The 11,793-nt window shown below is 35.7% G+C and overlaps 1 protein-coding gene across 1 annotated transcript; it reads left to right on the top strand.

Moving 5' to 3' along the window:
• Positions 1-931: 931 nt before the first annotated feature.
• LOC111895921 (protein NO VEIN) lies at positions 932-11,130 on the top strand. Its single transcript, XM_023891971.3, has 15 exons — positions 932-1,357; positions 1,921-2,249; positions 2,356-2,821; positions 2,929-3,039; positions 3,169-3,271; positions 3,585-3,664; positions 3,839-3,952; positions 4,095-4,251; positions 4,591-6,071; positions 6,225-6,437; positions 6,660-8,759; positions 8,850-8,962; positions 9,031-9,385; positions 9,450-9,767; positions 9,858-11,130. The coding sequence occupies exons 1-15, from the start codon at positions 1,103-1,105 to the stop codon at positions 11,037-11,039; spliced, it is 7,377 nt and encodes a 2,458-aa protein (XP_023747739.1). The 5' UTR covers positions 932-1,102; the 3' UTR covers positions 11,040-11,130.
• Positions 11,131-11,793: the final 663 nt, after the last annotated feature.

Below are 11,793 nucleotides of genomic sequence, written 5' to 3'. Positions count from 1 at the left end.
TAACAGAGAACAAACTAACTAAACAAGGATTAAACAGAAAAACAAAGAACACGAGTAATCACAAAGATGTTTTCACTAAGAAATGAAGTTCTCACCAAGAAAATTAAGGTCACCAAGACATACGTTAGAGTTTCACCCTAATGTTGAATATATATACGATTACAATAATTGATATCCCACTAAGAGATGTATACCTATCCAAGTAAAGGTCTTATCATAATCACCAAAATTACGGATTATATATATATATATATATATATATATATATATATATATATATATATATATATATATATATATATATAAAGATCGCCAAGATCATTAGCTTCACGCTGATGCTGATAAGACTGTGTTGGCGTTGGCATTGGTGGTCAGCGTGTAAAGTGTTTGACTAATTAGATCATAATGTGTGACCTTACAATGACATCTATTAAACACACAAGATATCCTTACAAAAAGGGGCGAGTCATCGACCTTAAATGCTCTTGTATGACCTATATCAGTGGCCAAATACGTCCGTCTTTTTCGGAGTCTCACCTAAGATTACTATATATTCGACTCGTGTGTTTATGTTCCTCCTTCCAGTGCTGCAGACTTCATACTTGCCCTCCATTCGTAGACGTTTGTGTCAGAGAATGACAAATGTCATCAATATGCAATGCACAAACATTAACCTATGTATATAAAAAATAAAATAATTTTTTTAACAAAAGATTTATAAGTATTGAATGCCACAAAATGTCTACTTTAACGTATTGAATATTATAAGTGTAGGGTGAAATTTGATGGATGAAAATAGTTTAGGAGTAAACGTTAAATTCTTTTCCTGCAACTTATGACTTGGAAAGAAAAGTTTCTTTACACGTGACAGAATTTGATTGCGGCAGTACAAAGTGATTGGTACCACCCTGCGTAAATATATATATATTTTTTTCTTCTTTCCTCCGTACCAACATGTTGAAGACCAAGAGACGACCTGAATCACCGGTGACGACCTTTTACTTTTTTCTTAAACGGCAAAGATTTTATAAGCACAATCCATAGCAAGATTTTAGTTTCTTACTTCAAACAACGAAAGTATCGCGATCCTCCCACACAGAACATGGACCGACATCCTCGCCGTCGAAACCACGGCAGCAGTAGTCGCAATGTAAACTCTACGTCGCAAACGATTGCGATGATCGACGGCGCTGTAGTGAAAGCTCACTCTGATCTTCTTGCTGCCGGCGAAAACATATCTGCATGGAGAGTCTCACAGTCGGCGTTGGTGACACTGAAAGCCGTTTCCTTCGAATCCTTGGGGTTTCATATGCAAAATGTTCCCTCACTATATCGCTTGATGATCACTGAAGCAAAGGTAAAGTTTCTAATGGTCGCCTTTTTTTAAAAGTTTTTTATGCCTGCAACCGAGATTAAAGTAACTATGCAGCACCAATAATAGCTAGAAGATGTTGATCTGTTAATTTCGTTCAAGTTTTATTGTAATTAATGGCTACAAGAACTTTGTATATAAATTTCATTAAAAAAGATGAGTGTAGGATAGTTGCTGAAACTATATCTGAGTGATATCAACATGTATAACGTACAATCTTTACTTCAAGATAGTTGCTGAAAATATTCAGTGGACATTGATTTCGTAGGTGAACTCTTTGATACATTGCTTTGATGGGATCCAAAATACATATGAGCGATTAACCTTTGTAACATTCAGTTATACTTCAAGATTTGTAAACATTATAAAGCGACAGATCCAGGATCTTTGATGAGCTAATGTACTTTCATAACAAATTATTGTTGCTAGAAACTTGGGAAAAAAATCATGCAAGAATCGTCTACATATCAGATGTCTTTGTATAATATGTTGCCATATGTAATTATGTAAGTTCATATTAAGCTTTTCAGTTGATATTGATGTTGTAGGTCAACTCTTTTATACATTGTTTTGTTGGGGTCCAAAAGATCACATCACTACATGATTTGGAGACAGCAATTTGTGAGAGTGAGGGAATTAGTAGCTTTGAAGAACTTGAACTGGGACCCATGTTAAAGCATCCACTGGTGATGCATTACTTTTCTGTAGGATCTGATGTCACAGAGATATTCAAGATTACAAGTGAACAAATCGTTGGTTACCTCAATATTCTCCTTCATAAAAGGAGAAAGATCACAGTTGATGACTTATTGGATTATATAGCCAAGAGAAAGAATGAAAGCCGTGAAAATCTTTGTGTACGAATACAAAGTCTGGGGTATGTATTGTATGATTCCATGCTTAATTAGACTTTCATAAAAGTATCCATGCATTTGAAGCTGTGTATAGATTTACTGTTTTTGTCTGTTGATGCACGTTTATAGTATGCACATTGGCAATATCATGCGTGGAAGGCGATCTGAGTTCACCTTGCTAAAGAAGTGCTCTGATGGAATAGATATTGAATCAAAACTTGATGACAATGATGATAATAGTGGAGAGGCTACCAATCATGAGGAAAATGATAAAAATGATAACATACAAGATTATGGCATTTCTTCATTTCCAAATGAAATGGATCGTAGTGTGCTTTCTTCTCATGACAAAAAAGTGTGCAATGATCATGGTGTTTCATTTGATCAAGGAAAACAAGGACATGAAAATAATTTTTGCACGGCATATGTAGTTCATAGAATACCCAAACATTGGATGCTTGGGATTGAGCTTAAACAAGAGTTTCAAAGTGGTGATGTGGAAACAGGATTCATAGATGATAATGCAGTTGATGGGTATACATGGATGTTCATTAAGATCTGGAAAGACACTTGTGAAAAAGAGAACGTAAATGAGGTATGTTGATATTCATTACCACATTGCATTCTGTCTGAGTTCATTAAGATTTATAATCAGACGTGCAGTATGACAATGTAGTGCTAACTGGTATCTTTTGCTTGTAGACATTTGGCAAGATGATTGACTTTTATAATGGTCCAATGAAGCCAAAGAAGAAAATGAAAGCTCTAAATAAAGTTAGGGCACCTCCATATGTTGAATTGCTAAATGTTGCTGTAAGTTACCTAGCTACACCATTCTCATACAACTATTTGATGTGATGGCTGTGTTATCCTAAGTTTCTTTTATATAAGCACGACCTTTATCATAATTTTTTTGTGAGTATTGTGTTTAATTTGTTACAGATTGCATCTATGAAGTTTGGTTTGTGGGATCGTATGAGTTCCACCCCTCAAGCAAATACAAACTCCAGCACAACTGCATTTGATATTGAGCCAGCTGAAAAGGGTAAGTTAAATGCTTTTTTTTCTGTTTACTTCTAAATTGTACAATTTTCGGGTAATAGCAATGTACTTTGCCTTTTTTTATTGATCAGGGAATTATGCATTAAATTTTACCCATAATTGGAATGTGCTACCGAGTTTCTACCGAATTAATACAACAATTTTTTACTGGAAAATAAATGTTGCATGAAGTATATCTAGTTCTTGCTACACCCAAGAAATGGATAGTTGGGATCAAGTTTAAACTAGACTTTCAAAGTGGTGATGTGGAAACAATTTTTATAGATGATAATGATTTCTTTTAATCTTAATTATAGATGATAATGCACTTAATGAGCGTACAATGCTGTTCATTAAGATCTGCAGAGGCGCCTGTGAAAAAGAGAATGTAGTTGAGGTATGTGGATGCTCTCTATCATATTTGCATTTTGTTCGAGTTTATTAAGATTTTGTTATAAATGTGCAAAAATGACACCAAACCATCTTATGGAGAAAACCAAGTGTCAATAGTCATTGAATTTGGCTTATGGTACACTAGTTCTGTGTTCTAACTGCTATCTTTTGCATGTAGTCATTTGGAAAGATGCTCGACTTTTATCATGGTCAAATGAACTCAAAGAGGAAAACTAAAGCTTTAAATAGTATGGCATCATCGTATCCATATGTTGGATTGCTAAATGTTGCTGTAAGTTAACTAGACTGTTTTCATACGATCATTCGACATCATTCCCATGATACCCTAAATACAAGCACTATCTTTATCTGCATATTGTGGGATAATAAGCTGTGTTTGGCAACTATGTTTAAGTTTCTTTGTTTTGTTACAGATTGCATCTATAAAGTTTGGTTTGTGGGATCGTATCTGTTCTACCTCTGAAGCAAACAGTAAAGAGGGTCCATCAAATGCAAATTTGGGGACATGTGCACTTGATGGGAACACGGATATTGATCCAGATGAAAAGGATGTTGTGAAGGGTAGTGTCTGTAAGTTACAAGCTTGTTTTTAGTATTAGTTTCCTAATATTATTATCCATTAAAAACTGGCTTTGTCTTACAATTTTTCATCCACTTTGTGTCTCAAAGGGGTGTATGGATGTACTTTTAATTGAAGTGATTATTAGAACTTGAAGTCACAATTTAAGGATTTGGTAAAAGTGATCATAATTATGTTCTTTCTAAATTAAGGGTCAAAATAATCAGGTAAGAACTCCTTGTAAGAAAACTAAATATTGAGTTAAATGTGTAATCATGTACCTATCCCTAGTTTTAATAAACTGATTATGATTCTTCAAGTTGATGTTCTTTCGTATATTCACTTTCCAGGCATTGCTCTTGAAGATGTTCTGAAGTATATCAAGACAGATTTTGTGTTTTCGGATCATAATCTAGACAATGTAAGTTCTTATCCGAAGAAACAGCTGATCTTTCTAAGGGAGATCTGCAAACTAGAACGATCTTTAACTCAAAAGTTTTCCATCAAAGACTTTGAGATCCTTGGTTTTGGACACATTTTTACTTTCTTAATGGATCACATTTCACTACTACCAACCACATGGCAAAATTGCTTCTTGATCACTGACAAAGATGAAAAGCCTTCAGTTAAAGTTTTCATGAGCCAACCTTATCTTCTTGAACTGTTATCTGAAGCTGCTAATAGCTTACAAGAAAATGAAACCTTAAGCACATTGATGGTTTCCAAGTTATTAGGAATGCAATACCCTTCTTCTGGTCTTACATTACTAGAAGATGATTTCACAGTAGATGTTTTGACTACTATGAGCAAGAATGGTCATAATGCAAGCTCAAATGTTGTGTTATTTTCTTCAACTCTATCTACTTTTTGGGAAGATAAGGGTTTCTCAGTGACCCATGTTTGCACGAAAGATACAGTTGAAGTTTTACTTAGGGCTCCAATGTTAGTAGATTTAGCCACATGGTCACACTGGGACATTAAGTATGCACCTTCTTTAGGTCCTCTTATGGGTTGGTTGTTAAGTGAAGTAACCACCAAGGAGTTGCTTTGTTTATTGACAAGAGATGGGAAAGTTATACGCATTGATCATTCAGCTACTCTGGATTCATTCTTTGAAGCTTTCCTCCTTGGATCTGCTTTTGAAACTGCCCTAAAGCTGCTATCTTTGATTTGTTTATATGGTGGTGAACAAAATGTACCCTTGCCTCTTCTAAAACGCTATGCAAAGAATGCATTTGAAGTCATTTCGGACAAAAATGACCCTAAAAAAGGCGCAAGGTTTTTCCTTGACTGTGTGGGGTTACTACCTAAAGAGTTCCAAAGTTTTGCAGCCGAGTTGTTGGTTTCTGCATTTCGTTCAACCATCAAAGATGCTCATCATGTGATCTTAAGTGAATGCAAATGTAAAGAGGATCATCTGATGATCCATGAGCTTGGATTATTTCTAGGCATAGTGGAATGGCTTGATGATTACTGTACATGCTCTTTTGAATCCAAAGAATCATCAAAGAGATTTGATTCAAAAGATGAAGTTATTATTATGCCCCTTGAAGTCAAACAGGCTACTGATGATTGTAAAAGAGATAAGATGAAGATTGATAGAGTGCAAAGTGGTGATGGGAGTTTCATTAGGTCTATGTCAGACTCTGAGAGAGAGAATGATGCAGCTAATATTATCGAGTCCATTAGAATCCAAGAATTTGGTCTGGACCCAAAAATTTCAAGCTTAGAAAGTAGCATTTTGAAAAAGCAACATGCTCGCTTAGGAAGAGCACTTCATTGCCTATCACAAGAATTATATTCTCAAGACTCCCATTTTCTCTTAGAGCTTGTAAGTTTCCAGATTTATATATATATATATATATATATATATATATATATATATATATATATATATATATATATATATATATATCCACCACAACAAACTACTTTATTCTTTACGTTTTCCACATATTTACACACTTAAAATTTTATTTTGTAGATTCAGAATGCTGATGATAATGTCTACCCAAGAAACGTGGAGCCAACTTTGACATTCATTCTTGAGGAGAAAAGTATTGTTGTCATGAATAATGAGAATGGTTTTTCTGGTGAGAACATCAGAGCACTTTGTGATGTTGGAAATTCTACCAAGAAGGCATCTAATGCTGGTTATATTGGCAAGAAAGGAATCGGATTCAAATCAGTATTTCGGGTAACGTCAAATGTCATGCTTCTTGATTAAAAACTTTTTCTGAGCAAAATTTTCTCATTTTTGAGTAGTAAAATAAAGTTTTACAACTTCTTGAAAGTGAATATGTGTCTGACAAATTCTTATTGCCCTCATTTTATCTTTGTTCACGTTTTTAACTGATTTGGGCTCAAATCCTTTCATCATCTATTATTTTCTTAGACCATTACTTTGATGATTATGCAGGTTACTGATGCTCCAGAAATTCATTCTAATGGATTCCATATTAAGTTTGACATAACCGAGGGTCAAATTGGTTTTGTTTTGCCAACAATCGTGCCTCCTTGTGATATTGAGTTGTTTACAAACCTCGTTTCATTTGATACTACTGATCAAGTGAATATACATCAATGGAATACATGCATTGTGCTTCCCTTTAAGTCAAGCCTAACAGAAACTTCTGATTTTGATAACATCACATCAATGTTTTCCGATCTTCATCCATCTCTATTACTCTTTCTTCATCGTCTACAATGTATCAAATTCAGAAACATGCTTACTGATTCATATATCACCATGAGGAAAGAAATCGTTGGAAATGGACTAATCAATGTTTCCCATGGGAGTAAAACATTGACATGGTTTGTAGAATCCCAGACATTGCATGCTAATGGAATCCGAGATGATGCCAAAACTACTGAAATCTCGATTGCTTTTCCACTGGAAGAATCAGAAGATGGTAATTACATTCCAAAGATGGATCAACAGTATGTTTTTGCGTTTCTTCCTCTTCGAACATATGGTTTCAAGTTTATTATCCAAGCTGATTTTATCCTTCCATCTTCAAGAGAAGAAGTTGATGGAGACAGTCCATGGAATCAATGGCTGCTATCAGAGTTTCCAAGCTTGTTTGTGAACTCTGAGAGATCTTTCTGCAACATTCCTGGTTTTCATGATTGTCTTGGAAAAGGTGTTTCTGCCTTTTTAAGCTATGTTCCTCTTGTTGGAGAAGTGCATGGTTTTTTTGCTTCACTTCCAAGAATGATCATATCAAAGTTATGCACGTCTAACTGTCTTCTTCTAGAAGGGGACAACGACAATTGGGTCCCACCTTGTAGGGTTCTAAGAAACTGGAATGAAGAGGCTCGAGAACTTATGCCTGATAGCATGATTCAGAAGCATCTTGGCCTCGGGTACTTGAATAAAGATATAGTTATATCCGATTCACTCGCAAGGGCATTGGGGATTGAGAACTATGGACCTAAAATCTTGGTTCAAATGTTATCTTCTTTATGCCTTACGAAAGAAGGTCTAAGATCAATGGGGTTTAGTTGGCTATCATCTTGGCTTAATTCTTTCCATGAAATGTCCCTTCTTGGAGTTAGCTCTGATATCATGAATACCCTCAGAAGAACACCCTTCATTCCTCTTTTAAACGATTGTTTTACTTCGATTGATGAGGGTATGATTTGGATGAATTTGGAGAAAACATCTGATAGATTGTTTGCTGATCTTCGAGTCGTTAATCCTGCAATTTTTGATTGTTCAAACACCTTGAACTTAACTCAAATTCTTTCTAAAGTTGGTGTCCAAAAGCTGTCTGCACATCAAGTAGTAAAATCACACGTCTTGCCAGCTATTTGTGACAAGAAGAATACAGTGAATAAAGATCTCATGACAGAATACTTATCGTTTATCATGGTTCACCTACAATCTAGCTGCTCAGATTGTCGTTTGGAAAGGGAGCAAATAATTTCAGAGGTCTATAATAAGGCTTATGTTTTGACAAATCATGGATTTGTTCTACCTTCTGAGGTGCCAATCCATTTCAATAATGATTTTGGAAATCGTATTGATACGGGTAGGTTGACCAATGGCATTGATGTAAAATGGTACGAGGTGGATAAAATTTATTTGAAGTATTCATCAGATAGTTGTATACTCAACTGGAGGAAATTTTTAAATGAACTACAAGTCACTGATTTTGTGCAAATCGTTCGAGTTGAGAAGACTGTTTCTGGATCAACAATTAGTGATTGGGAGTCTCCAGAGTTGGTTGATTTGCTGGAGAAAATTTCGGAGAGTGGTGATTGTAAAAAATGCAAACATTTATTGGAGATTCTTGATACGATATGGGATGATTATTTTGGTGATAAGGTTTTAGGTCTTTGCAATATGGATGGAGAAAGCAAGTCTTTTAGGTCTGCAGTTGTAACTGCTCTTAACAATGTTCCATGGGTGGTTTCTAGCATGGATGAAGGGCTTTATTGTCCTAAAGATTTGTTTCATAATTGTGAGGCTGTGAGGTCGATTTTGGGTGATAACGCTCCTTATGCTGTCTTAAAGGTCAATTTGCTTACTCTATCAAACTTTTTGCTTCTTGATTGAAACCTTTTTGTTTAACTTACAACTTGTTGCATTCTTTGTATGCAACAGATTCAAAGTGAGAAGCTGATTACCAGCATTGGTTTTAAGGTTACTGTTTCTCTTCATGACGCCTTATCTGTTCTTCATGTCTGGAAAAGATCATCAACATCTATGAAAGCTAGGTATGTTAACTTACTTTTAGCCCTTTAATCATCAATCATTTTTAACTGATTAACGCTTTTCTTATCAGCATATCACAGATGTCCAGGTTTTACTCGTTCATTTGGAATGAATTGGGTTCTTCAAATCAGAATAGCATGGTGAACTTAGGCAGTGATGAAGCGTTTATATTTGTTCCTTTTTCTTCTGATTCTTCAAGTGAAATTGTGCCTGGTGTTCTTTTATCCCCTCATGAGGTGTATTGGCATGATGGTTTGATCAATCCTCAGATCGAATTGAGCAAAATGTTAAGCAACTTATATCCAACACTTCATGACTTTTTTGTTAACCAATGTGGTGTAAAGGAGAACCCTCCACTTGTAGATTATCTTGCACTCTTACGTTATTTATCAACTGTAGATACTCCAACAAAGGCTGCTAAAAAGGTAAAAGTTAATCATGTTATTATCGTTTGACATAATGGATTGTCTAAAAAAATGGTTTTGACAGGTTTTTGATGTTTTTGTTATGTGGGGCGATGGAATAAAATCTGGGCTACTGAGTTTTGAGGATGTTGAAATGTTGAAAAAGAATCTTGAAGAAAAGGATACAAAGCTGCTTCCCACCTCAAACGATAATTGGGTTTCATTACATCCATCATTTGGGCTAGTTTGTTGGTGTGATGATGAGAATCTTGCTAATGAATTTGAAGACATAAATAATATTGATTTTATTCGTATGTGTGAACTCACTGATGAAGAAAAAGAAATGCTTGAAATGAAAGTTTCTGTTCTCATGAAAATGCTAGGAATCCCTTCTCTTTCAGAGGTTATCTCTCCTTGTGTCATTTTTTTTTAAATTTTATAATCATATACATTATTGTAACTAAGCCAGTTTATTATATATTATCAACTGCAGGTTGTTACTCGTGAAGCAGTATATTATGGACCAGTTGACAATAGCTATGAGACTTCTTTGCTGAAATGGGTACTTCCATATGCTCAACGTTACATATGTAACACGTATCCTGAAAGATATCTCCAACTGAAGCTGTCTGGATTTGAAAAACTTAATCGACTGCAGATTGTTGTTGTAGAAAAGTTATTCTATAAGAACGTTATAAAAAGATCAAAGTTGGCGTCCAAGAAGAGACATGATAGTAGCTGTCTCTTTCAGGATGAGATCTTGTATGCAACACCTGATTCGGATTCTCATTCGATATTCATGGAGCTTTCTCATTTTCTGATGAACGGGAATCCCGAATTGCACTTGGCAAATTTTCTTCACATGATCACAACCATGACTGAATCAGGTTCCACTGAACAACAAATAGAAACTTTTGTGTTGAATAGCCAGAAGGTGGCAAAACTCCCAGATGACGAACCAGTATGGTCAATTCAACCGACAGAATGGAATCTGGAGACATACTCCACAACACGTGTCACAAAAAGAATCGACAACCCCACCACACCATCTTCCCAAAGCAACAGAAACTGGCCACCGGCCACCTGGAAAACCGCCCCCAAATTCAATTTGAATGATCTCAAGATCAAAGATGTCGCTAAGCAAATTGAAAATTCGAACCCTAAGGATGATGGTGGAACCGGAGGTGGTGACTGTGTTGATGGGGAACCTGATTTGGTTGACCTAGATCCTCCGGCGAGTTTTAGCGAAAGGGATCAGCTTTCACATGGGACAACGAATGTTCAGCAGGCGGCTGTTACAGGGAGACGTGGTGAGGAAGTGGCGTTCAAATACTACTTGAGAAAAGCCAATAAGAATGTAGTGAGATGGGTGAATGAAGATGGTGAGACTGGGCTTCCGTATGATATTGAAGTTTGTGATGAGGAAAACCGGAAGGAATATATTGAAGTCAAAACGACTGATTCTGCAAATAAAGACTGGTTTGAGATATCGGTTAGAGAGTGGCAGTTTGCAGTTGAAGAAGGTGAATGTTTTAGCATAGCGAGGGTTGTTTTGTCCGGTGGTGATAAAACAGGTCGAGTTACCGTGTTCAAGAATCCGGCGAGGCTTTGCCGGCTTGGCCACCTGAAACTGGCTGTTTTGATGTCGAAGCAGCACAAGGAAGAGTTGGAGTGATAGTTTCATCCCTTTCTAGCTTCTAACAACCATATTATTGTGAATTATCTCTAGATTTCTTTCTATTTAAATAAAAACTATTTTAATATTATATCGATATATGGAATCAAACTGGTACCCATCTCTGGTTATTTTAGAGGTGGTAATGTGGTTTGGTCTCGTGTCTCCCGTCCAAGAACCGGTTATGACAGTCATTGCATGATAATCTTGGTCGATAATGCACAGTGTTGGACTTCATTGTTCAAATCCCCTCCTCATCATACCACACCAACATCTGTCTTTTATATTCTGTAGAGTATGGTGCTAAATGTATCCCTTTGACTTTCGAGAATTTCATGTACAAAACACCTATTTTTCCATGCACATCACTACAGATCAAATTATTAACTATTTAATTAAATATAACAAGTCAATAAAACAAATATTATAGTTTGACACATTTTTTGGAAAAGCCATTGCTTATTTTTTTGGGATAAAGAAACGAGTCATAATATTTTATTGTTAGGATTTTATCAAGTTTATATTTTGAAGCATTTTGGAAGAGATGAACATTAACCTTTATGGATCAAGTGCTCTCTAATCACCACGCAAACATGGATATGATATTTTTGATGTTGGTGGTTGTTGAGTGGATGTTGTAGGGGTTATACATAGTTGGAGCTATATAGCATTAGAACTCGGTATAGCTTATTGCATGGTTCTTGTTTGATTGATTGTTTTCGGGTAGGATTATATGTTGGATTGTCTATCTTAC

The sequence above is a fragment of the Lactuca sativa genome, chromosome 6, assembly GCF_002870075.4.
Source record: "Lactuca sativa cultivar Salinas chromosome 6, Lsat_Salinas_v11, whole genome shotgun sequence".
Lineage (NCBI taxonomy): Eukaryota > Viridiplantae > Streptophyta > Magnoliopsida > Asterales > Asteraceae > Lactuca > Lactuca sativa.
Note: the sequence above shows the minus strand (reverse complement) of the source record. Positions and strands in the feature narration are given on the sequence as shown.

What these genes read in the sequence shown, in the direction of transcription:
- LOC111895921 (XM_023891971.3), top strand. Translation starts at nt 1,103, where the DNA reads ATGGACCGACATCCTCGCCGTCGAAACCACGGCAGCAGTAGTCGCAAT. An exon ending in TTGGATTGCTAAATGTTGCT is followed by an intron (nt 3,953 to 4,094) that starts GTAAGTTAACTA and finishes GTTTTGTTACAG; the next exon opens with ATTGCATCTATAAAGTTTGG. An exon ending in GATTCAAATCAGTATTTCGG is followed by an intron (nt 6,438 to 6,659) that starts GTAACGTCAAAT and finishes ATGATTATGCAG; the next exon opens with GTTACTGATGCTCCAGAAAT.